A 25,722-nucleotide genomic window follows, 5' to 3' on the forward strand; every position below is an offset into this window, starting at 1 on the left:
TTGTTATAAACCACCACTCAGCCAGAAATCCTCAATGAGAGAGATTCTAAGCCATCCCTCATTATCTTAGGCAATTTTAGGTCATTTTTAAAAGGTGGTATTTTCATTTTATGAGAGAAGCTGATACAGCTACATTCGAAACAACTTGACATTCCAAAATTGTTATATCACCACAATTTCCTGCCTTAGGACTTCTTTTTGATTTGATTTGCAATTCCTGCCAGCAGGACATGTTACCTAAGCAAGGCTTATCTGTTTACATCATTTCTGCTGATGATTTTCTATTACTTAAGGATAGACTATTCTTGCCTGATAAGAGCTTCCAAGTTGTTTGTGTAAAATTTTGTGTGGAGGCCAAACTCCATTTTTGGACAGAGAAAAATAGGTGATTGTGTACAAAAAGGGTATAAGTGTAAAATAAGTGTAAATGCTGCTGCTTAGAAGACCCCCTTGAATATAGTTGTTTCAAGCTATTATTTTGGGTGATTAGAAGGTTTACATATATGTAAAGTGCATAATAACATAGATCTTTGAGAGGTGAATATCTTTCAATTCAGTAGCATTGCCAAGACCCACAACACACTGACAAGCAGAGTTTCTGTTAACAAAAGCACGCACAGCAGTTTGCTTAGGACAAGAGGGGCAGGTGTTGCAAATCTGAGAAAAGATATTCATCATTTTAGAAGTCAGAGCAAGGAGCCCTGGGATCAAGTGTTCAAGCTCTCTTTAATACTTAAAGACTGTTTTACTGATCCCTGGAGAGTACGGATTTGGGGTGAGAGATTGCTTCATTATTCAGCCAAAGGAGTCAAGAGCAGAAAAAAGTTCCCTTTTAATTAGGCTTTTCCTTTACAAAGACTCTGGAACCTTGTTGCTACTGTGCTTTTCTCTTAGTGCAACAGTAGCATAAATAAATTGCAAAACAATATAGAGATTATTAGGAAAGACACGTTTTGTTTTATTCCATCTCCTTCCCCCTTCAGTCCCCAATCCATCTCAGAACCTTTCATATCCAGCAGACTTACAGCTCCCTTTCATTTCAGTGTAATTATTTTGGTCTAGAACATGTCTTGCTCATTTACAGCCAGAGGAAACTTCAGGAACTGGAAATGTGTAATGCTCACTGTCCGCAGCTAATCAAGGGAGGTCACCGATATTGAGTTTGTCATCCACTGAGTCTGTCGTTAATGTGTGATGGGTGAGGAATCAGGGCTGTTGGTTCAAACCTCTATCGTGTCAGGATTAGAATAATCCTTTCCTGAGTAACTGGAGCACACATAGCCCCCACACTGGCTTCCTGTGTGGACCTTCAGTTGTATTCAGTAGCAATAAACCAGTAGATGTGATTCAGGAGGGGAGGGCAGGGCTGAACTGACAGGGGAATTGTTCCTTTCCAGCCAGTGCTAAGCAGGCTGGTAGCGTCTATTGCTGGAGATCAAATGCTTTATAAAACATACTAGAGTCTATGAATAGTGGGCGGTATAGCAATGTATCTTCATGCAGTACAGATGGTCTTTCATAACTTACAAGGGACTAAATTAATCATGTTATAAGTCAGTCTAAACAAATGGTCTTTCTTTTCCTCAGAAAATGACTCAGCCAGAAAAATGCATACCCAGGCTTTCTAAAATCTAAGTTTAGGCAGGAATTTTAGAGGAGACAGGTGTTTTAATGCCTCTGAATTTGCATCCTGATAAGAAGTTTGCATTTAACGGTTGAACAGACCCAGGATTTTACACACTCATGCTGCACCCAGATATTTGTACAGAATGCCCTTTTGATTTCAGTGAGTAGCTTTGCACATGGAATGATAGCACAGTGTGGCCTTCGTTGGTCTAACTGTTTTTCAGACTAAGGTTAGTTGCTCATCAATTATGTTCTCCAGTGAAGCAATTTATCCAGGCCTCCTTCAACTGCTTTAGAAGGTGCTTCGTTATACAGCTTCAGGCAGAGGTTGCTGAATGATGTTGGTTACTATCTAGTCTCAGGGATGGGGGAAGAAGAAATGAGGTGAGATTTCCACTAATAAAACCAGTCTAACTGCTCCAGTAAAAATCATCTCTCCACCTGTGAAGCAAGCCAGTAGTTTTCAGATGGCAATTTCATCCACCTGCAGATCCTCACACACAAAATGATGCTTTTCTTCCAAAAAAGAATAACGTTGGAAGTCCAAACAAACCTCTCTAGAGCATGAGTTGAAATGATTTCACAACTCTTTGTTCCCTTTTTTGAAAATCTACTCATTACCAATGAAAACAAAAATATAAGAAGTCAAAAGTCTCAGAATTTTCCAAAGGCCCAAAAGGGAAAAGTCTGAGTCTGACCTTCTTGCCAGTATAAACTTCAAGATGAAAGTTTAAACTATGGCACCTTCTGGTTCCTCGCTTCCTGCTCAAGTCTCCCTCCCTCTTCTGTCTGCTCCAGGTTAATATGCACTTATTTACCGATGGCTGTGCCAGTCAGCTGTTCTACATCATGTGAAACAGAAGGGGTTTTACAACACTGTTCCTCCTCCCACCTTGGGCAGGTGCCCTGTATCATGCAATAGGCACGTACACTGAAGACAATTGCCAAGTTTTATATTTACTTTAGGTTTTATATTAAAGTATCCCTTCTTATCACCATTATCTGGCTTCCTGTTCTTCCAGGTAGGGACATACTGTCACCACTTAACTTTTTTTAAAATGTCACATCTCACTGAGACCTCTTCATCAAGACAGTGCATCATAAAAACTGGGCATTTGATTTAATTACACAAAGTAAATATGGCTTGGCTAATGAGCAATACACCACACTGCCTTATGAGTTCTAAGCTCTTATGTGCTAACAAAGGCAGTGGGTGGAGTGTTATGGAGAGGATGTGCCTTGGGGATGGGACAATGTTACCACATCTGTCACCAGCCACTCCTCTAGGAGCAGGCCCAGAATAGTCTCCCTTTGAAGTCTGGTGCCCATTATGCACCTGACCTTTCTTCTTCTCCCTGTGCAGGATGTGTTCAAGCAGGAAAGAGGGGGATTTGCAGGGATAAATAGCAGCCATTAAGAAGCAAAGTGAGTGTAAACCCAGCACATCATTCTTACTCATATATTCTTAAGCCCTCAGGCTCAGTCTTTTTATTTATTACCCTACTGTTGCATAGTGCACATAACCTGCTTTGACACAAAGAACTGAAGGTCAAGGCACCCACCTTGCTGTTGAAAGGTGAACCATCAGTACCACCCAAGCTTCTCTGCACAGATGGTGGGACTTGGTAAACATCTTGCTCCTGTAGACCATGGCCAGTAGGTACCTGATAGATGCCCTGATTCAGATGGGAAGGTGGCACCTGGTATACTGGGTCCCAAGTTGAAGCCTGTGAGCTTGGCATTTGGTAGACTTTCTGCTGGTTATAGGCATGATGCATTGATCTTGAATTGGATGTGTCCTGGTTAGACGGACTATCCTGTACTGGGCCTATCAAAAGTTTCACCCGGTTGCCTGGAACAATGCCTTGTCGGCCATGTAAGGAGCAGAGCCACCATCCTTCCAGCCCTTCAGTGTTCTGTTCTATCACTGTCAAAATGTCTCCTTTGCGGAAGGCCAGCTCCTCTGCGCACTCTGGGACATTATCATACAAGGCTCTTGCCATAAGATTCTATAGAGAGATTTGGGGGAGGGAGGAAGAGAAGAGAAAAATTGAACATCAATTAGAATTTCAACAGCACCCATTCAGAGCTCAAAGCACATTCAGTTCTGGATGCATCTAGCTTCCTGGGAGGAATAAGAATTGATTTTTAAAAAGAAGTTAAATAATATGAAAAAGACACAACATGGAATTTCAAAACCCAGGAATTTCAAAACCCTCCAAAAAACCCAGGAAAAATGCCAAGTTTACATTACAGATAGCATTGCTGGGAAATCTCTCAGCATCAATAACAGCCAGGTAAAGACTATCAGAGTATACCAATAACAAAAAGGCTTTTCATGTATGCTGTTGGCCTGAACACAGAGGAATCCAGGCATTCCTGAGTTTTACTCTCCGCTCAGACACCTGTTCCTCCTATTATTATGAGCAAGTCACGTCACTCCTCTGCCTTAGGTCCCCAATTTGTATAATAAGGGTAACAACAATACTTGCCTGCCTCACAGAGGTGTGTTGATTAACTAAATTACAGTTAGAAAAATTCCTTGCAGGTGACTAGGACTCTAAGTAATATAATTCAGAAGATCAACTGGGAGAATATAATCCGAGGGCCTAAATTTGTCTGAATGATCAGGGTGGTTACTGTTTACACTTACAAGCATGAGAATTTTGTTATAAACCACCACTCACTGGTGGTTGTTCTTATCCAAATCTCCCTTTCCTCATTCTTTCCATAATCTCCTTTGCCATGGAATGCTGTATAACACTTTCAGTCTTAGAGAGATAAAATGTCCTTTGATAATAATGCCCAAGAACTGCAGGGCAGGGCCCTTAGATATATCTTTGTTTCCCTCTGTGTTCAATGAATATGCCTATTGAAAGAATGCTGTCTCATCATTATTATTAAACATTTCTATTTCCAAAGTGTCCAGAGGCCCCAGTTGAGGTTATGGAGACATTGCACTAAAGTGTCGTACAAAACCATACTCTGCTGTCTTTATCCCAAAGCCCTTCCATCTAGTTATATAACTTTATTACACAAACTTATCCATACATATCTAAAAATATGCTGTCGCCTTTCACAGACCAAACACGCTTTCCCTCTTGCTCTCTCTTTCTGTATGCATGTCTGTCTGTCTGTCTGGCACATTCAGTACTGAGTAGTCAGCCAATGAGGTATTCAATGGAAAGTAGGCAGGCAGTGTACACTGACATTCCTGGAACCCTCACAAAGGCCCTCAGCATTTCATTTCTTGGCTCCGCTGATGTTTCCAAGTGTGCTGGCAAGTACTACTCCATGCCTGCCTGCTTTGCAGTGAAGGCAGTCGGCAGAGACAGTTATAAACTAATTGTAAGCACTTGGGAAAAATATAAGGGGTACTGTATTTGAAGTGCTGTAGTTAAAATATTTGGATGCAGTGCACATAAATGAAACAGTGCTAATTTATTGAAAGAACGGATGCGGCTTGCTTCAACTGGCTCATGGATTTACCTTGCCTCATTTAAAAGGATGCTGACAGACTTTTTAATGATGATTTGATTTGGTGTACAGTATTTTTATTCTTCCCCTCAGACATTTCAAAGCAATATTTTTTTATCCTCACTTGTCCTCTTTTCTCACTGATCTCCCTCCTTCCTCCATGCTTCTTAGAGAATATCCAACCTTACTTGGCTTTGCTTAGCTCAGTGCTCCCCATAGCATATGAAGGACTAACTTGGGGGTGCAGAAGATGTATACATGAAGATGGATAGGCCTCTAACACATGGCAGGCCTGAAGTGGGTGCATGTGATTTGGTTTCATTTTTCTGAATGTGAGCTCAGCTTTCAAAAGTTTGGGAACTGTTGGCTTAATTGGTCTTTCATCAGCATTATCATGGAGGTCAACATGAAATAAGGTTCCGTCTTACCTGGGTGGACAGAACAACCAGTTTAAAACTATACTGCAAGTTAAAGCTACAACACTAGTGCCAAATTCCTCCCTGGGGTAAGTCCGTTCATATAATGAGCCTTTGATGCCGAGAGATTTCAGTGGAGTTACATCAGGGAGGAATTTGGTCCCTGTCTTTACAGAGCTGTAAGATTATCCTGTAGCATGGTTAGAGTTGTCCCATCTGCCCTGTTAGATCACAATCCCCTGACTATAAAGATTTTTCTGTTGAGTTGGGCCCTAAGAAGCTCAGAAGGGAAGGACTCCTGTGCAGTCTATTTAATCGGATTAATCTATTATCTATCTACATGTACTTTGAATGTGCCTTTCACTGTAGTGATTAGATATCAAGTCTCAGTCCTTTTAGGCTAGCCGTGGCTGTTTAATGGGGCCTTTGAAGGTGGAGTGGTTCAAAGATGGGGAAAAAGAGGAGGAAGACTGCAGAAGGTCCACCAAAATTTCCAGAGTAAATCAAGAATAAATGACTGGCTAATCCAAAAAACCAAACATTAAAGATTTGAGAGATCCTGATAGTTTCTATGGAACAATATGTTGGACAAAGCCTTGAGCTGTGCTAGTTTTAGAGCAGATAAAAATTCCCATGTGAAAATCTTTCTAGTTGCTTATTATCTTTTCCCTATGACCTGCTCCCCATCCAGTTAGAAATATGTTAATGTTTTCTGGGTCTGTCTCAAGTACTGCTTCATTACAAATACTTTCTGGCCCTCACCGTTGGTGTTAACTGACTTGCTGGTGCCTCAGTTATCCTAATTTGTTGTAAGTTATTTCATACCAATGTCCTCAAATGCTTGCAGAGATTAGCATTTTGAAAATGGCCCTCAGCAGCACCATCAGTGCCAGGGAACAATGCAGCACGTATTGACTTGCAGGGAAATATTTTCAGCCAACGGTGAATGACCATCAGGAGTTTTTGACATTCATCTAGTGCCTGCCTGTAAGTAGGTGGACTCAGTAAGTAGTAACTGCATTGACTGCTCAATTGCCAGTGCAGATATTTCCCCTGTGCCACTCCCCTCCCAGAGACAGAGCAAACCTTCCAGGTCCTGATTCTCACTCAGTGGGAAGTTCTTTAGTTTCCTGGAGGGAAATAAGACACCCCCCAGGTGCTACATTCATTAGCGTATTTGGCTGTAGAAAAAATTAAGCCACTCACACAAGCGAGTAGGCAATAACTTTTGAAAATCACAGCCCTTCCCCACGCGCCAGAAGATGAAAGCTGGTTATTTATAGTTATGATGGTGTCCAAATGTTACCTTTGCTGCCCCAGGCATCAGTTACTCAGCCCTGCACATCATCATCACCACCCCCACACAGCAGACTACAGGGCTGTGCCATTTGTCAGTATAATACTTCCTGCCTGTCTCATAGTCATTTCTTCTCTGAAATCTCTTCAGAAACACAGAGTAAACAAGGCACGACTGAAAATACCAACCCACAAATCCTGTATGAAACACATTTTATTTGTATGTGCAGGAAAGGATTTTGAAATTGCTAAACTTCCCAGGCTAAATCTTGTATTGTCTGCACATGGATGGTGCCGGATGCAATCAACCAACACGGATTAGTGCCGCCATTTAAATCTGAAGGAGCAGATGACACTCCCTTAGAATTTAGGAACAATTTGGAGTCCATGTTGGAATGTAGCTGTTTGAGGAGCCTTATTTCATCTAGTCTGATTCAGTGCATGTGTTAGCCCATTAGGGACCCTAAACTGGACTATTTCCCATCCACCCCCAAAACACACACACACACATACACACACACGAATAATTAATGGGGGGCGGGGCCTTGAGCTGCTCAGGGCCCTGAGCAATTGCTTAGTCTGTTTATGCCTTGTGCCGGCTCTGTCTCCTGTCACAAGATGTCCTTCTTGATCTAATAATTCCAATACTAGGCAAAGTTCTGATCTCACTCACATGATCAATGTCAATCCCAATAAGGTTGGTTCCTTCCAGAACTACAGCACAAACAGACCTTTCAAGTCTTCCCTGATGGGACCCTTTGTTCTACTGTCTTTTCTCTTTGCCTCTTAGCCTACAATTCTTTACTTGCCTTTTACTTTTTAAATGAGCACATTTCAGAATACTGTAATGGTCAGTAAATTGTCCATTCAATCAGCATATGTGAATACTAACTTCTGCCAAATCACACTATGGGAACCATCTACACGTCAAGCTGCAGATGTAAATTCCCATCTGAGGAGACATATGTGTGCTGGTTCTGATCGAGCTAGCACGCTGAAAACAGAGCGTAGCCATGGCTGTACAAGGGGCAGGAGGGACTAGCTTCACTCAATATATACCTATCATCTTGGATGAGTGCGCACTCGGGACAGCTGCTGTAGCTACCCTCTATTTTTAGCACACTACCTTAAAGGTAGCTTGTGCAGGTGTGTCTCTTTGAGGTGGAATTTTCCCTCAGGCTTGAAGTATAGATATGTCCTCTATCCTTCAACTAAACCCTTCAAGAAAAAAATCAGTAATGTAGAGGAGCCTATCAATGTCCCATTAAGGTCAACAAATCTGAAATCTTTTGGACCCTACCTGTCAGTTCTAGAGTTGAGAAACCCCTTTTGAAGATATTCTACTTCAAGCCCTCTCCTTTTTAAACTAAAAAGGTGTTAGCTCAAGTACCCTGTATTATTATAAAGAAAGTATTGCAGAGAAAAAAGGCCTCTTTCTGGTAGCCAGGTCCCAAACTGTGTAGGCTTTATAGATAAAAAGCAACACCTTAAATTCTTCCTGGAAACTATTTGGAAGCCAGTGCAGATTGAACTAGTGCAATATACCTTGCGCCTGAAGCAGCACTTAGTAAAGAAAGTGGCAGTTGGCTTGTTAAATTTCTAAATGGTGTAAACTCATGTAGGATGCATTTCTAGCAGTTTAATCAGTAGGTATCAGAGGCATGGAAAGCTGTAGAAAGCACCAAATCCAAGAGAAAAGGTTTCACCCTTCTTCACAGATACAGTTGAAAGAACCTTCTTGCCCGCAGCTGCTACATGAACATCCAGCAAAGGATATAGTATTATCTACACACTGTGAACCTAAATGATAAATGGCAGGCATACTTAGTCCATCAGGGCATTGAACCAAGAGTGGCCATTTCTTTTGATTGCTTTCCACAGTCGACAAGCACGAGTTTTAGCTGGATTAAGACTCGGCTAATTATCCCTCATCCAAGCCTGATAGTGTGGTGGTGGTGGTTGGGGGGGGGGGGGGGGGAGAGTGAGGGCAGCCAGCTTCAGCAGTGTTACTAAGCATGCTCGGTCCATGTGAGCATGCTCAGTACAAGCCAACCAGCAATTCTGGGGGAGTACATGACCCCATGCTTTGTCTCTGGTTAAGACTCAGCTAATTTTCCCTCATCCAAACCCCTATCTTAGCCAGACAGTGTGCAAGTCTATTAACTGCACAAGTCAGATTAGAGGTGATGAAGACATGGAACCTGATGGAAGATTCCTATTGATATCAATGGGCTTTGTTTGACCAGGCCCACAGAGCTGAATATCATTAGGATACTGTAAGCAACTTAAGTCCATTCTCCCTTACTATGCCTGTTGTAGCCTCATGTGTGTCTACATAGCACTTTGGAGGGAGCCTCCCGGCCCAGGTTGGCAGAATTGGGCTAGTGGGGCTTGCACTAATGCACTAGAAACAGCTGTAAAGACAAAGCTTTGAAGTTGCAGCTCAGGCTTTGACGTCCACCCACCTCCCCTAGGCTTCAGAGCGTGAGCGCCCACTCCTCTCCCCCAGGCTTCAGAGCCTGAGCTGCAGCTTCAAAGCACTGTCTCCACAGCTATTTTTAGAGCACTAGCACCTGGGTCTATCAACCCAGGCTGGGAGCTCTCGCTCCAAAATGCTGTGTAGACATGCCCTCATTCTCATTAGCAGGCGGGGTTATTCTGGGTTTAATTGAGATTTACTCCTTGGGGCAGGGATCCATGTGTGCTGGAACTAGGGACTTGAAGTGGTTTCCATCATATACAGGATTTACAGTTGGTTCAATGGCTTTCAGCACCCCCACTATACAAATTGTTCCAGTACCCCTGCAGGGATCTTTCACTTTACTTGTCTGAAGTATCATGCACTGAATAAGTATTAATGTTACTGTCCGAAGCTTGTTACGTTGCAGGCAAAGGCCCAGCAATGGCCTCTTTATATGATGAAGAGTTAAAGAGCACATTAAGGCTACTTCCTTAACAACTGAGAAAAATAAGCTGTAGGTAGCAAAGCTGATGAGAAACTTTTCTTTTGGTTTGGTTTGTTGGGGGGGAGGGGGATTGTACAAACATAGACTCATAGAATATCAGGGTTGGAAGGGACCTCAGGAGGTCATCTAGTCCAACCCCCTGCTCAAAGCAGGACCAATCTCCCCAGATTTTTACCCCAGTTCCCCAAATGGCCCCCTTAAGGATTGAACTCACAACCCTGGGTTTAGCAGGCCAATGCTCAAACCACGGAGCTATCCCTCCTCACCAAAGGGCCCTTTATATTTCTAATACAATGTGCAGTAATTGTTAATGAAAGGCCAGGCGCTAAAATCCCACGTTTGAGATGGGTGCTCTGTCGGGCAGTAGTGGAGAAGGGAATATATAAGGTGAAAGTGAGATCCGTTGCTTTAATGATACTGTAATGAAGGCACCCAAACTTGGCTCAGCTGAGGAACCCAACTGTGCTTCCAAAAATAGAGCAGATTGCAGTCAGTCTTTGGTTCAAGGAGCAGGCGGCTCAGGTCAAGCTGGCGCATCGGTGTTCTTGACCTCTTTAGTAAACCTGAAGGTAGCTGTGGGCCATGATGTAAAGTTGTGTGGGCCACTTACGGCTCGTAGGCTGTGCTTTTCAAACCCCCCCCCCCCCCATGCCATAACGGTACAACAGCCAGGCCTTGACAAGTGATCCTGGCCCTTACAACAGATCACTGGCTGTGAAAAGCAGCTCAGCCATAGGCTATGTTCTCATCATAACATTCCAGTAACACTGTGGTAAACCACAGAGGCTTCAGCTGGGATCAGGGTCCTATTGTGCTAGGCACTGTACAAGCATGATGGTCTCTGCTCCAAAGAGCTTAAACTCATCTTAACCTTGGGTGTTTAAACATTGAGAGTCACCTTTCCTGAGGCTATTAAAAAAGCAGGGATGTTACGGAAACCTTGTCCAGTCACCAGTGGGTCAAATTCTGGGCACTGGAACAGAAAAGAATCCTGATCCTGGTGGTTGTAGCCTAAAGGTTTACCGGAGAATGTGCTGTAGAAGTGGCTTGGAAAAGCATGTTGGTGGCAGCTGATTAGGGGTTTTATATGAGAGACCTAAAATGTACACAGATAATTTCTGGTTGAATGCAGATTAGAACATTGTCACCCCAAATACTGTCCATTTTTGAGATAAGAGTACAATTTAAAGCACTATCTGGTCAAGTGTTTTGCCCATCTATAGTGGTTTCAGGATCCCTAAATTCTATATAATTCCAAATAATCTCAATTTAAAAAAAAACAAATTATAAAATATTAAATAATCCTCAAACGAGCAGCTATTCTTGCTTTAAGACACTTAGTAGAATAGCATCCCAAACTGCAGACCTGGAGGAATTCCATTGTAAACACAAATGCATTTGCCAGCAAAAACAGGCTGAGAGAAGGATTTGTCATGTGCTGGACTCAGTAAAGTGTTTTCTCTTTAGAAATTTAAGGAAGAAACAAGACTATGTGGCCAGTAGTTCATGTGCATGGCAAAGGCAGGTTGGAGCAGATTTTAAAAAGTATTTAGGCACTAATAGACGCTTACCTGTATCTTTGGGATTTTCAAAAGAACCTAGGCATTAAACTAACAGGAGTTAGGAGCCTGGGATCTAGAAGGATTCTGCATTTGAACGGCATTACTGAGACCTCCAGGTCTCCTTGAACCAAAGACTGACTGCAATCTGCTCTATTTTTGAAACTGCCACTAGGCACCTATCTGTTTCTTTAGACACCAAAATACCTTTTACAAATCTGGCATTCTGTCCTTTTGATTTGTTTGTCCTTCAGAGCAGGGACTGAGATGATGCTCTGACACTTCTGATGCAACAAAAAGGGAAAACGTGGCTAGTAGGGTTGTAATAGCTAAAGAGAGGAGAAGACGAGGTGAGAGGGAGAGAACTGCGGAAGGGTCAGTTCCTTCTGTTAGCATAAACAGGGAGGATGACGTAGGTAACAAGACTGTGCTGGGTGCGCACAACCATTAAGCAAACACTGAGGCAAATAGTGAGATAATAAGCGACGTACTATAGATTAAGTACAATGGGTTTTTTAAAGGCAACGTACTATGGTGCAAATGTCACAGTGCAGCGCCAACATTTAACTCCTCACCAGGCTGTGCTAATGAATGAGGAAAAGGTTTAACTGACCATGCTTTTGCCAGAGTCTCATGCTACTGTGGCGGAAGTGCATGAAAATGTTCCTGAGCACGTACACTTATGTGTACACCTGTATGCGGGCTGACTAACTTTTCTTTTTTTTTTTTATTACTGCCACCTGCGTGCACACAGGGTTTATAACTCTCTCTTTTCCTAAGCAAAGAAGGGGGAGACTTCTCATTTCTGTTATCAGACAAGCTACCTCAAACTCCAAACAGCCCCTTTTCTGTGTTTAGACAGTTGCAGGAAAAGGGAAAGAAAACAGAAATAAAGGAATGACGTGAGTGTCTACGCACAACCGGTGGCTTTCATTTGACCAGATAATTTTTAATCTCTGATAACATGATTTTATATTGATTCTCCTGTTTTTTTGGTTTGTTTGGGTTTTTTTTTTGTCAGTATCTCTTGTTTCTGCTTAAAGTCACTAAGTAGATTTCCAGGGGTCTGACGTTCGCTTCAGGAAGCCAGCATTTATGTTATACTGCCCCTTATATAGTGCTGTGAAGCATAATCACAGTGTCTTTGTCTCACCCCTTCTCCATCAGAGCGGGGGCGGAGGGGGGGAACCAAGTGGAAAATGCAATACCGAGTGTCCTAAAATAAATGACTTAGACACAAGCAGTGTCAGGGGCCCACTCAGAACACACCAGTAGAGAGAGAGGATCATGCTGTATTGTGCCTGTTGACGAAGACCAGCTTCAGTCTCAGAGTTATCAGGCAGTTTTGCATCAGTTCTTTTTTAACTTCTGCCTCCCTGCCCATTTTCTTCATCACTGCCCTTGGATAAAGGAGCTATTGTACTGTACTTTCAAGGAAGAAAACTATTGAAGCACTGTAGGTAACAACTCTATCTGTAAGAAACTGGGTTTTATTGGGGCTATTTCTTCTGAGACACTAAAAAAAAATCATTTGGCTCTCATGGACTTTAAGGCCAGATGGGACCATTATGACCATCTAGTCTCAAACTGTGGGTCAGGACCCCAAAGTGGGTCATGACCCCATTTTAATAGGGTCGCTAGGGCTGGCATTTAGATTGCTGGGCCTGGGGCTGAAGCCAAAGCCCTAGCCTCACTGCTCAGGGCCAAAGCTGAAGCCCAAGCCGCACCACCGGAGGCTTCAGCCCAGAGCAGCGGGGCTTTGGCTTTGGCCTCCCCACCCGGGGCGTTGGGGCTCAGGCAGGCTCAGGCTTTGTAAATGCCTTTCCGTCCCTTAGTTGGACTGGCTGCTATCCTGAAGTGTAAGCTGCTGCATGGAGGGAGGGCTCCCTTGGCTCAGAGAGCTGGTAACAAAAGGGACAGACAGTGTGCATAGGCTTCACAGCACCAGCCCACTGCCCTGCTTTTCTACCTCTCTCGCTTTATGCCACAAAAACAATAAATGTGATATTTAAAAAGAGACTCCCCCTCCCCCCCCAATGAAGTGGTAGCAGCCAAAATAATTAGAAGTCTTGTTAGCTGAAATTAAGGCATTTTCGTACCATAGTTTGGGGGAGTTGATTTTGTTTGTTTATTTGACTGCTAATGAAAGTGAGGGTCTCCTAGCACCAGCCTCAGCCAGGCCTAATAAGGGAAGGTCTTCAGTCCTAAGTACCCTGCCATTCCATTCCTGTGCATCTTTGGAGCAGTCATGCTACAGTATGCCAAGTTGTCTGGAGGTTATGTGATGTGGAAAATCTTTGGACTGCAGAGGAGAAAGGCAAGTGTATTATTTCAATGTTCCACTGAGCTGTCCCAGCCCTTTGTCCTGCCTGAAGGGCCTACATTTCAGAGACTACTCTAGACTGTAGGAGCTGTGTGCATTTTGTGTGGTGTGTGACCAGTTGCTGAGATGGCAGGGATAAAAACTGGAAACAAACTCTCTTTAATGGCAATATTATGGTATATAAGAAGGTGGATTACAGGGTTAGGTGTTTTTTAGGTTACCTCCTGCTTTTTCCTATTGGCATGTTGAGCCAAATTCACTGCAGGCGCAACACCCATTGACTTCAATTGGAGTGGCAGGTGGTCAGCTGATAGGATGCTCAGGCCCCAGAGGTTTCACTCTGGCACTTAAGATGTTGATGTGCTCCATGAATGGATCCCAAATGGGGATTCAAATTTAGGGTCCAATCCTGAGAGGGAACTGAGCACCCTTAACAATGAAGGGCCTGTGTTCCAGTCCTATAATAAAAGTAACTCCATGTCAAGATAATGGGAGCTACTCCTGTCCTGCAACACACACTTCATTGGGCCCTAGGTGTGGAGGACATTTAGCACCTTGCAGGGCTGAGCTCTTTGAGGGTCTAGTAGCAAATCTGTGGCTCGGTTAAATCAGAACTTTGTTGTAGTTTCCAGAGGAGGGTTTAATGCACAATGATGAAAGCCATTCACTGGGGAAAGGGATGGAGATACTGAAAGAAGAAATAAGGAGAGTTTCAAACTGAGGATGGGAAAGCACACTAGTGCTTTACCCTGTGTGAATAGAATACCTCATTGTTCTCTGCTGAGTTGGTACAACAGCAACATATTTGTGTGTTTGATGTTTTCAGTGGGACAAGTGATTTTAAAAAAAACCCAAAACCTCCACTTTCTGGTTAAATTGTAATGCCCTGTAAATGTAACTGTATTCCTGGAAGAGCAATAAACCACATCTCTACATCATCTAAATGAACAGGAGGAGGTGGGGGGTTTTTTTGTTTTGTTTTTCCTTCTCAGACTGTGATAAGGAAACTTGGGAAATCTGGCCTAAAATTTAAATGCCTTAATAAGGAGCCAAATCGTCCCTTTTAATTTTTGCTCTGGAAGGGGTAAAAGTAGCCGAAAGGCCACTAAAATGGCATCAAAGCCTGTCAGATGTGAAGGAAGGGGAGTTCAACTAAGATGGAGACAGCTCTTCCTCTCACCACATAGCATGCCCTCTGCATGGATTCTATGCAATTGGGAACCTGCAGGTCATGGCTGGGTAAAAAAGTGACATAGTGAGGGAGGGTAATATTGTTTTGTGTGTCATCAAGGAAAATAGCAATGAGTTAATGGCAACCCCAATACCGTTAACATCTGTGGGCTCCTGATCTGTGTTTTCAAACCCTCTTAGAGATGCGGTAGAAGCCAGGCTTAGCTGTTGATGGTATAATTCAAGATGAAACAGTGCTTTCAGGTGGAGAGAAGAGCCCACACCATCTATGTAAATGTGAATTTCTCACCACATTTTCCTGTAGAGTTTTGGATAATCAGCAACATTGGAGCAACATGTCCCTGCTCACTCAGTGGGAAGGCAAACTGCAGCTCTTGTCCTGACTCCAAAAGCAGGCCATTTTTTGGGAAACTCCATCAATGTGAATAACTCAGAGTTTTCTACATCTCTTTTCCCTACCCGTTGTTTTTGCCCAAAGGGCGGTGATCTAGAACTATGATTTTTAAAAGGGCTTTTCGAATCTGCAGTGACCGGTATGCATTCCGCAACATCAACAAAAGAACAAAACCCAAAAACAGCACCACACCAAGCAAACCATATAGCATAAGTGAGCTCACTCTGACTAAACCCCACAGCAGTAAAAAATAGAAGTGTGTGGAAAACGTAAATTCTTTCCCTCAGGCAGTCAATTACTTCCTTAGTTAAAGGAGACTGGATGTTGCATGTTTATGGGTAAAAGGAGTAGAGCAGAAAAACAATGTGAGAGAGAAGAAAAACCCAACCCTGAAATCTGGTTTAAGTTTTGAAACTTTCCACTTGCAGGCATTTGCAACAAGTCTTTTCCCAGATAGACTTACACTTTCTCTGTACAACTTGTTAGGGAAAACCATTACAACATGGTGGTCACCAAATTGGTGTTAACACTCATTTTGAAGTGAAGACCAAACATTAACTGGGTGGTTCATTATGTCCAAGACTTTAGTGCAGTTTGGGGACCTTTTTTATATTGCCAATGTGGTGTCACAAGGGTGGGAGACAACTGGGTCTTAAATGGGGTTCTCCAACACAGTTGTACTGTAGATGAGGCCTAATATTGCTTGAACAATAAAGCACTCAGCTATTACTATGGTTGTGAGGACCATACAAATGCCTAAATAGTCAGACAGACAGAAGGCACATACATTATGTGTGCAATATAAACAAAAATATAAGGAGGCCCAGGCCTTCTCTCAGTTACAACAGTACAACCTCACCGAATTCAGTAGCATAGCACCGTATAACTGAGAGTAGAGTTAAGCCAAATTAATGATAGACAAATTAATACAGTGCATCAACACAAAGAAAAATCCACTAGAAGATCTCTTCTTGGCAAGTGCAATAGTACCTTAAAAATCCTAGGGAACTGATTGGTTATCACCAGCATTTTAACTCAATGTAAACTTACTAAGAAAAGACACACAAACCCAGCTATTGCAAAATATATGTCAGACAGGCAAAGGATACATTTTGTTGTTTTAGCTTCTGGATAAAGAGTTGTGCATTGAAGGGGGTTTCTGAATTTTCATGGTCTGTTTTCCTTACTGAGCAAGATGACATTCATTGGGAAACAAGATTTATTCCCAGGCCACTTTGACATTCCCCAGGACCCATTGTCTCCACATGACTCACAGGGTTGTTCCCGCTGAAATTTCAACCTCTCAGTGAATGGGGCATGTTTAAGAAAAGGCTTCTCATGGGCTGATTGCATTCCTGTAGAGTAAATCTATTATTACTGCTTTTCCTTTTCAGGGCAGGCTAATCCAGCCTGATTATGAATGAACTAGCTTTAAAATAAATACATAAATAAAAAGGCAGGCGTGGGTTCCAATCCTAGAGAGGGGAAAAAATATACAATTTTTGTCATCCTGTACAACTGTTTCTGGGACTCTGAACTGCAGCTTTAGCTGTCCCATTTCCTGACAAATACAAGGCACACCCAAAAGTGCACTAGGGAAAAACTAACTCCTTAAAAATGAGGGTAATTTCCACTACTACTAAAGTCTAGACAAAGGGGAAAAAAGCAAAGGGCCATTTTGCAAGAGCAGCCTGTGATAGGCAGCAATATTCAAGAATCAAAGTCTCTGCTGGTGTAAATTGGCCCAACTCCATTGACATTCATGGAGCTTCATCGGTTTACACCAGGAGAGAATTTAGCCTAATATCTCTAAATCCAGCTTTAATTAGCAATAGCAGAAATTGTGTTTAAGGTATATATTACTCACCACTGTTTGCTTTGCTGTACACACACTGACGCACCCATAGTATGTCTGTGTGAAAGTTCCTACTGAAGACCTAATATAAAGCATCTTGTAATCACAGAAAGAGACCCATCCATCGGATAAAAATTTCAAAAGTGCCTAAGTGACTTAGGGTGAAATGTTCAAAAGTGCCTTAGTCATCCCATGGGAAATCAATGGGATTAAATCCCTGATATTTAAATCACTTTGAAAATGTGACTTAGGCTCCTAAATTGCTTTGGAAAAAATGACCTGGTATCAGTTTTGTTAAAGGGTTGTTTTAATGGCCCTAAACCAGCTAGTAATAGTGATATTATGGTAATCATAAGATACTGTGGTTTGATTATGTCACGGAAGTCGCAGAAGTCATGGAGTCCATGACTCCATGACATTGGGGACCATGCCCACAGCAGACCAGCCTCCGCAGGTGGCAGGGGACCCCTACCAGCCACTGGGCAATGGGGTTCCTGCAGCTCCCAGCCACTGCGGGGTGGGGCGGGGGGCAGGATGCTGGACCCTCCTCACTCCCCATTTTGTCAGGGATGTTTTTAGTAAAAGTCAGGGACAGGTCATGGCTTCCATGAATTTTTGTTTATTGCCCATGACCTGTCCCTGACTTTTACTAAAAATATCCATGACAAAATCATCGCCTTAGTCAGGCTGAATGGTGAAATGTCAGGTTGGAAGGAGGTTACTAGTGGAGTTCCTCAGGGATCAGTCTTGGGACCAATCTTATTTAACATTTTCATTAATGACCTTGGCACAAAAAGTGGGAAAGTGCTAATAAAATGTGTGGGTGACACAAAGTTGGATGGTATTGCCAATATGGAGGAAGACTAGAATATTATGAAAGAAGATTTGGATGATCTTGAAAACTGGAGTGATAGAAAAGTGATTACATTTATTAGTGCAAACTGCAAGGTCATGTACTTTGGGACTAACAACAATTTTTTTTCCTATAAGCTGGGGACATAGTTAAAACAACAGATGAGGAGAAAGACCTGAGTGTATTGGTCAGTCACAGGACGACTATGAGCCACCAATATGATGGGGCCTTGAAAAAGGCTAATGCAGTCCTAGGATGCATCAGGCGAGGTATTTCCAATAGAGACAGGGAAGTGTTATTACTATTATATAAGGCATTGTGAGACCTCCTTTGGAATAGTGTGTGCAATTCTGGCCTCCCAGGTCTAAGAAATTTGAATTCAAACTGGAACAGGTGCAGAGAAGGGTTGTTAGGATGATCATAGGAATGGAAAACCTACTTATGAGAGGAAACTTAAGGAGCTTGGCTTGTTTAGCCTAACCAAACAAAGGCTGAGGGGAAATATGATTGCTCTCTATAAATACATCAGAAGGATAAACACAAGGGAGGGAGAGGAGTTATTTAAGATAAAGGACAATGTTGGCACAAGAACAAATGGACATAAACTGGTCATCAACAAGTTTAGGCTTGAAATTAGATAAAAGTTTCTAACCATCAGAGGAGTGACATTCTGGAACAGCCTCCTAAGGGGAGCAGAGGAGGCAAAAAATCTAACTAGTTTCAAGAATGAGCTTGATAAGTTTATGGAGGGGGTGGCATGATGAGGTTGCCTACAATAGCATGTGGCCCATCTGCAACTATTAGTAGCAAATATATCCAGTGGCTAGCAGTGGGACACTAAATGGGGTGGTCTCTGAGTTACAACAGTGAATTCTTTCCCAAGTGTGAGTCTGGTGGGTCTTGCCCACGTGCACAGGGTCTAACTGATCACAATATTTGGGGCTGAGAAGGAAAGTCCCTCCTGCCCCCCGTTGGATTAGCAGAGACCCTAGGGAGTTCTTGTCATCTTCTGCAGCGTGGGGCATGGGTCACTTGCTGGTTTGAACTAGAGGAAATGGTAGAATCTCTGTAACTTGAGATCTTTAAATCAGGCCTGCACAACATGCAGGCTTCGGAGTCTCACTGTGTGGCCCGCGGCCGGGAATCAAAGGGCTCTGGGCTGCCCGCAGCCGCGGGGAGCCCAGAGCCCTTTAAATCCCAGCCACAGCCGGGATTCAAAAGGCTCTGGGCTGCCCGCAGAGATTCCCCGCCGTGGCTGAGATTTAAAGGGCTCAGGGCTCCCCGTGGCTGCAGGCATCCCAGAGCCCTTTGAATCCCGGCCGCAGCTCCAGCGGATGGGCTGAGGCTGGGATTTAAAGGGCTCGGGCTCCCCTCAGCGGCAGGAGCTCTGGGCCCTTTAAATCCCTGCCCCAGCCCTGCAAAGCTCTGGGTTCCCCCAGCCGCCGGAGCCCCGGGCCCTTTAATTTGCCCCTGAGGGCTCCCAGCCACCTCTTCAGCTGGAAGCCCCTGGTTGATTTAAAATCAAGTATCACCTCCCCACCCGCAACCTTCCTTTTTGGCCCACAGCTGTTTTGGTGGGGCGGCGCTGGGGAAGGAGGGTTTGTTTCTGCAGGGCTGGGCGGTGCTGGGGCGGGGTGTTTCCGCTGGGCCGGGAGGTGCTGTGGGGGCAGGGGTGTTTCTGCGGGGCCGGGAGGTGCTGGGTGGGGGGGGTGGTGTTTCCGCGGGGCCGGGGGGTTTCGGCCCTCAACTGTTTTCTTTGGAGTAATGTGGCCCTCGCCGCTTTACGAGTTGTGCAGGCCTGCTTTAAATCATGATTTGAGGTAGGGTGACCAGACAGCAAATGTGAAAAATCGGGGCAGGGGGTAGTGGGTAACAGGAGCCTAGATAAGAAAAAGACCCAAAAATCGGGACTGTCCCTATAAAATCAGGACATCTGATCACCCTAATTTGAGGACTTTAGTAACCCAGCCAGAGGTTATGAGTCTAGTATAGGAGTGAGTGGGTAAGGTTCTGTGGCCTGCGATGTGCAGGAGGTCAGACTAGATGATCACAATGATCCCTTCTGGCCTTAAAGTCTATGGAGTCTACAAGTGCGGAGGCGACAGATTGCTGCACCCACTTACAAGTGTGACTCAGGAGAACTTTTGACTGAGTCAGATAGAATTCTTTCTGAGGACTCCAGTCGCAGCAGGCCTCAGAGTATTGACTCCAGAGTGTGGAAGCTCACTGTAATATAAGCCGCTCCCCAGTAAACACACACAAAGAGTTCAATGGTCAGTGATAAAATACTATAATCCAGGAACAGGGCACAGTGATCATCGATGATAACCAGATTTATCAGTAATGTTTTCACCAGCATCAGGTTTTGTGCAGTTAGCAGAAAAATGTCCTCCTCTGGCTGGCTGGGCTATCCTAAAGCCATCTTCAGAATATGTTTCCTAGGACAACTTCACAGACTATTACTGCTGCTACCACCACACTAGTAATGGATCATAAAAGCCACCTCTGGCATGTAAACCCATGTTCAGGTCTTCTGAAGGTACAGCATTATCATATCAGTTGAGGTGTTATTAATAGAGGCAAACTGCCTTAAAGTAACGACAAACCTGAATTGTCACTAACAATGTGATCTGAACCTTTATAGAGATCTCAAAAAGTGTGGTTAAAATCCATTTTACATACAATTTCCCCAGGCCTCTACAACTCATGGACACAAGTGAAAGCAGAAGTACAAAATACCACAAGTAAGACTGTTCTTGTGGTAGTTCTAATGGAACCACACCAGGAACTACTAGGCTTTTTTTTTGTTTGTTTTAAATCTTAAATAATCTAGCCAAATTTCCAGATTAAATAGGTTCAGATACATTTCTCATAAACACCTGAACTTTTGCATCCTCATGCAGAGAGCCTACAAACCATTTAAATAATTTGCCCATCATTAGCTAGTTCTTTGACATGACTTTATAGGAGGTTAGTGTAGGGTTGGATGACCCAGTAGTTAGGGGACTAGTTTAGTACTTGAGAGACCTGGTTACAGTTCTCTGCTCCACCACAGATTTCCTCTGTGACACTTAGCCTCTCCGTGCCTCAGTTTCCCATCTGTAAAATGGGTGTTGTGAGTGAAGTGCTTAGATACTACGGTGATGGGGACCATATAAGAACCTAAAATAGACAGTTGATAGGCAAGGCCATGCTATACTGTCCTCCTCATAGGCTAGCAGAAGAGAGAGAATTGAGTTTATAACTATGGTCTCTGATACATTCTGCCCTTGGTGGGGAATAGCGTTCAGCAGAAGTGATCAGCAGTCTGGTCCCAAGTCCTGCAGACTCCTAAGGTGCATGGAGACAAGAGCCACCTGCCCAGTACCTATCTAATGGCTACTAACCTCTTTGGGCTTCTCCAGGCCATTGGCAGTATGTCAATGCCACCATTGGCTTGTTCATTGCCACCGCTTTTTATGTGTGATGTCAAGGATAACAGCTGCTTTCCAATCATAATCCACTTGTCCTACAGTATGGTGCACAAACCCTTCAAAGCATGTAGGCAGAGAGGCATTTCCATGGTCGCTGAGACTGCACTCTTCTCTTTCACATTCACCCAACATACATCCATTTGTATTGCCCCTCTCCACTGACATGAGGGTCAGTATGGTCCTTGCCATCCCTCAGGTAAAACTCCCATTAAATTTAATGGGAATCTTTTTTGAGTAAAGGCTGCAGGATTAGTCCCATGGCCCAATATGAATTAAAACATGTATGTGAATTACTGAATTGTATTAAATTGAGTAATACATTTTAAATTCTTAAAGGGAACATTTTTAAGGGAGGCAGGCTCAAAACTAAGACTTGCAAAGATTGTTGTCAATGGTAACGTCTTCTAGAAGTTGTGTAACTTGCATTTGTTCAGTTTGGTAGTGCTAAATTGGCTTCTAATAAGAAAATCCTTCCTGTCAACAGTACTGGATTCCAGACTGCTAAAAATCAGCAAGAAAAATCTGTTACAAGTTTATCATGTTCCTTTTTTGATGATGATGATCTGCCCTTTAAGATATAAAGTGACTGAATCAGTCTAAACGCTGTTTGTTGCCTGGTAGACTGATGGGTAGTCTTTAACTTTAATTTGCTCTGTGGTGTAATTTTTTGATAAGGTTTTACAAACCTTATTTACTGCACTTTCAAACCTCAACCGTCACAGGGTGAAGTCAGGAATGTAAGAGTAAATAAAACAGAAGGGTTTTGGTCAGTAAAATACAGGCAGTTCTTTTTCCTTCATGTAGTCAAATAATTTGTTGTTCATTGCCTGGGTTACAAATAGCTTTTCACAAGCATTTCTGGTTGGAAATATAGTATTTCTTCCCAGTGGCACTATTTTGTTTGACTTGGCATGCAGAGCATTGTAATTAAGTCTGTATATTACTGCCCTGTACAAATGGCAGGCATTTCAAACCAATTGGTTTAGGTTCCTTTCTTGCCCGGCAAATTATTTAAAAATGGATAATCAAGACCTCATACTTTACATTTACATCATTCTTATTTGTTTAAACGAGATGAGGAGTGCAGTCATAGTCCCCCCACCTACCCAACACAGACACCTTTTTGGATTCTATAACAAATACACTTTTTCCCCCTTTGCTTGTGATTGGTGAATAGCTATCAAAGCCTTGTAAAAGCAGCAAAGAATCCTGTGGCACCTTATAGACTAACAGACGTTTTGCAGCATGAGCTTTCGTGGGTGAATACCCACTTCATCGGATGCAAGAACTATCAAAGCCTTGTTATCACAGTACACTGTGACACAATGGAAGAGTATCTAGTCATGGTAGCACCTAATTACATTTTCATTACCATAGTGCAAAGTTTTAGTAATGGACATTTTGCTCGCAGAATCATAGGTTGGGTTTGGATTTAGAAATTGTGAATTCAGTCTTCTGAAATATGTAATACCAGGATGGTGTGCCCCCAGTGAAAAGTCTATGGGATGTAACATTCCATAACTGGATGAAAAAGAACCTGAGGTATGCCACAATACAATCACAACGTAATGGAATTTATATTTGATAGAGTCTTCCTACAAAATCACAAGACATTTCACAGTCAATATGCAAATACACATACACAACACAGCTTGCAATATATCATGTTAGGTACATCTGGTAGAACACAGGTGAAAGGTATAAAGGTCTGACTAATTAAATATTGAGAAACTAGGAGATTAAAGATGTAGGACTGATGGAGAAGCATAGAAGAAAAAGCTCATCTACCCTAGTGTCAAATTCAGTTCTAATGCACAGACACAGTTCCACTGAATTTGACCTAGGGAGTAGAGTAAAGAATGGTACAGATTAAAAAAATTGGAGTGAAATCGTGGCCTCATTGAAGTCAATGGGAGTTTTACCATTGGCTTCACTGGGGCCATAATTTCACCCCTGTTGTTTGAGGACCAGGCGGAAGAACGAAAGAAGTTTAGGTGAGCAAATCCTTTTTCGCTACCAGATCTGTTGGAGGAAGATTTTGAGCAAGACAAAAAGAAGTAGTTCAGGTTAAGTAGTGAGCCAGATCCTTCTCTCACCAACAAGCAACACTCCATGTGGAATATAACTGTTTTCTCAGTTACCCGAGTAAACAAAGGCTCTTCTAATGTACAGGTACAAGGAAAGTAAAACAAACAAAACCAAATCAGCAGCCACCACTTATTGCACTAGGAAAATTACAGGAAGCTGTTAGTGAAACAAAGTCACTGTACACCTGGCATAAAGGCAACCTGATTTTTTCTTCAAATCAAAACTTAAAATATTAATACTTTACTATTATTTTCTTCTCCCTACAGAAAGCAAGGGCATAGAGGAAAAATAATATAAAATAAAAATTATATTCAAGTTAGGAAATATTGTATAAGCAGGTATTCTCTTTGTAGTTTGCCCCTGTGGCTGAGAAATAGATCTAAGGATATTTGTCCTGGATAAACAGTTTAAATAAATACTTCAAACTTCCCACTAGTTTGGCAGGAAGGTTTATGGAGACCAAAAACCTTCTGTCTTTTTTATGGTTGTTTCTTTTTCTTTGTCTAGCCTGCTCCGTCTAAAATTACGTAATCTCCTTCCAAACTGAACCTCTTTTCTAACTAGACAGGGAAGGAACATTACAAACCAGGGAAGATGTCTGTTGTGGAAGTGGCTTATTTCACATTCTCCCAGTGCCTTGTGGCTAGTGTGAAATATGATCACCTCACTACTGTAGAGTTGTTTCTTGGCAGTGTGCAAGGGAGGAAGGGCGATGAGATTGTAGGGAGTTGTATAATCCTGCAGATCTGTCATTTTGCAGTCAAAGCACAGTATAGCTCATCTGTGAGTGAGAAGGTATTTAATTAGCTAAAGATTAATGCTAAAACAAATGACAGTTTCCACTAAGTGAAGCAGCGGTTTCAGTGCTTTCCATATTTTGTTATATTATTAATTACCCAGGTTCTCTCTGTGTGTAAGTGACTTTCTTGGCTCAGCCCATTACAACCACTGAGTCAGCCACAGAGTTCAGATCCAGATCCGAACTTCCCAAGTTACTGGGTGTTTCTGTTTGTCATTCTAGGTCATATATGACCCCTATTGCTATGGTATCTGAGTGCCATAGATGGAATCTGGGGTTCAGCTAATTAGAGAAATGGGAGCTGGCCATAAAGTCTAGATCTGGATCCAAACTTTCCTAAACTCTGTGAGTGTTTAGTTTCTGAGGGCTTGGACTGAGCTCCTCTTTAGGATCAAATAAGAACGTACATAGTTAAAAATGAATGTGAGTTACATGTATTATTGCTATTATTTATTTGTATTCTGGTGGCATCTGGAGGTTCTACTCTATATAAGTTCTTAAAACGCACTCATCACCTCAAGATCAGGGCTCCATGGTGCTAGATACAGTAGAAATATAACAAAAGGATTGCTCCTTCCCCAAAAGAGCTTGCAATTTAAGTGTGAATGATGTGTGTGACTTTTATAATTCGCCTTTTTATTGACCTTGATGAGGTTTTTTTTGGTGGGGGGGGACTAAAATATTCTTTCCCTCCCCCTTTTTTCCAATCACACAACATTACTGTATGTCTATACATTAGTCTAATGCAGCAATCCAGCACCCTGCCCAGTTATTTATAATTCGTGTAACACTATGATTGATTGACACATCAGCACTTCATGTTTATGCCTTTAAGAACAACTGTATTAAATAGATCTGATACATTAACAAACCAACCAAAACACTTTAAAGAGTGAAGAGAGGAATATGGTTCTAATTTCCAAATATATAATTGGTTTCTTGCTCACAGCTAATTAAAGCAAACCATGTTAAAAAAGTTGCAGCTTGTTCATATAAACCCTATGTTGTTAAAGTGTGGGAAACAGGCTGATCATTTCACAGGGGGAAAACCAATTTTTATATTTATAAACAGTGCTGGACAATAATGCTGGACATCACTTAGGAAGATGTATTCTGATATATATATAAATACATTTTACATCCAGAGATGTAAATGTCCTTGATTATACCAGTGAAACTCTGAAGTTGCGGCAATTATGCTGGTGTAAATGAGGGGAGATTTAAGTACCTTGTACAGATATGTATAGTACTGTACTTGCATCAAAAAAGTTACAGGAAAGCACATTCTCCTTTGAAATCAAACAAGATTAAAAAATCACTTATTTTCCATTTAAGGGACCTAATTCTGCACTCATTTGCACCATCGTGAATCTGGAGTAACTTCCATTGACTTCAATGCAGTCAAT

At 42.5% G+C, this 25,722-nt stretch overlaps 1 protein-coding gene across 4 annotated transcripts in view; it reads right to left on the bottom strand.

Moving 5' to 3' along the window:
- NEDD9 (neural precursor cell expressed, developmentally down-regulated 9) overlaps positions 1-25,722 on the bottom strand; it is a 140,455-nt gene that overhangs the window by 21,182 nt on the left and 93,551 nt on the right. For all 4 annotated transcript variants that reach the window (XM_039526144.1, XM_039526145.1, XM_039526146.1 and 1 more), the window contains one exon: positions 3,189-3,635. In XM_039526144.1, coding sequence (XP_039382078.1) covers positions 3,189-3,635 — 447 coding nt within the window. The remainder of the gene's footprint in view (positions 1-3,188; positions 3,636-25,722) is intronic.

The sequence above is a fragment of the Mauremys reevesii genome, linkage group 2, assembly GCF_016161935.1.
Source record: "Mauremys reevesii isolate NIE-2019 linkage group 2, ASM1616193v1, whole genome shotgun sequence".
Lineage (NCBI taxonomy): Eukaryota > Metazoa > Chordata > Testudines > Geoemydidae > Mauremys > Mauremys reevesii.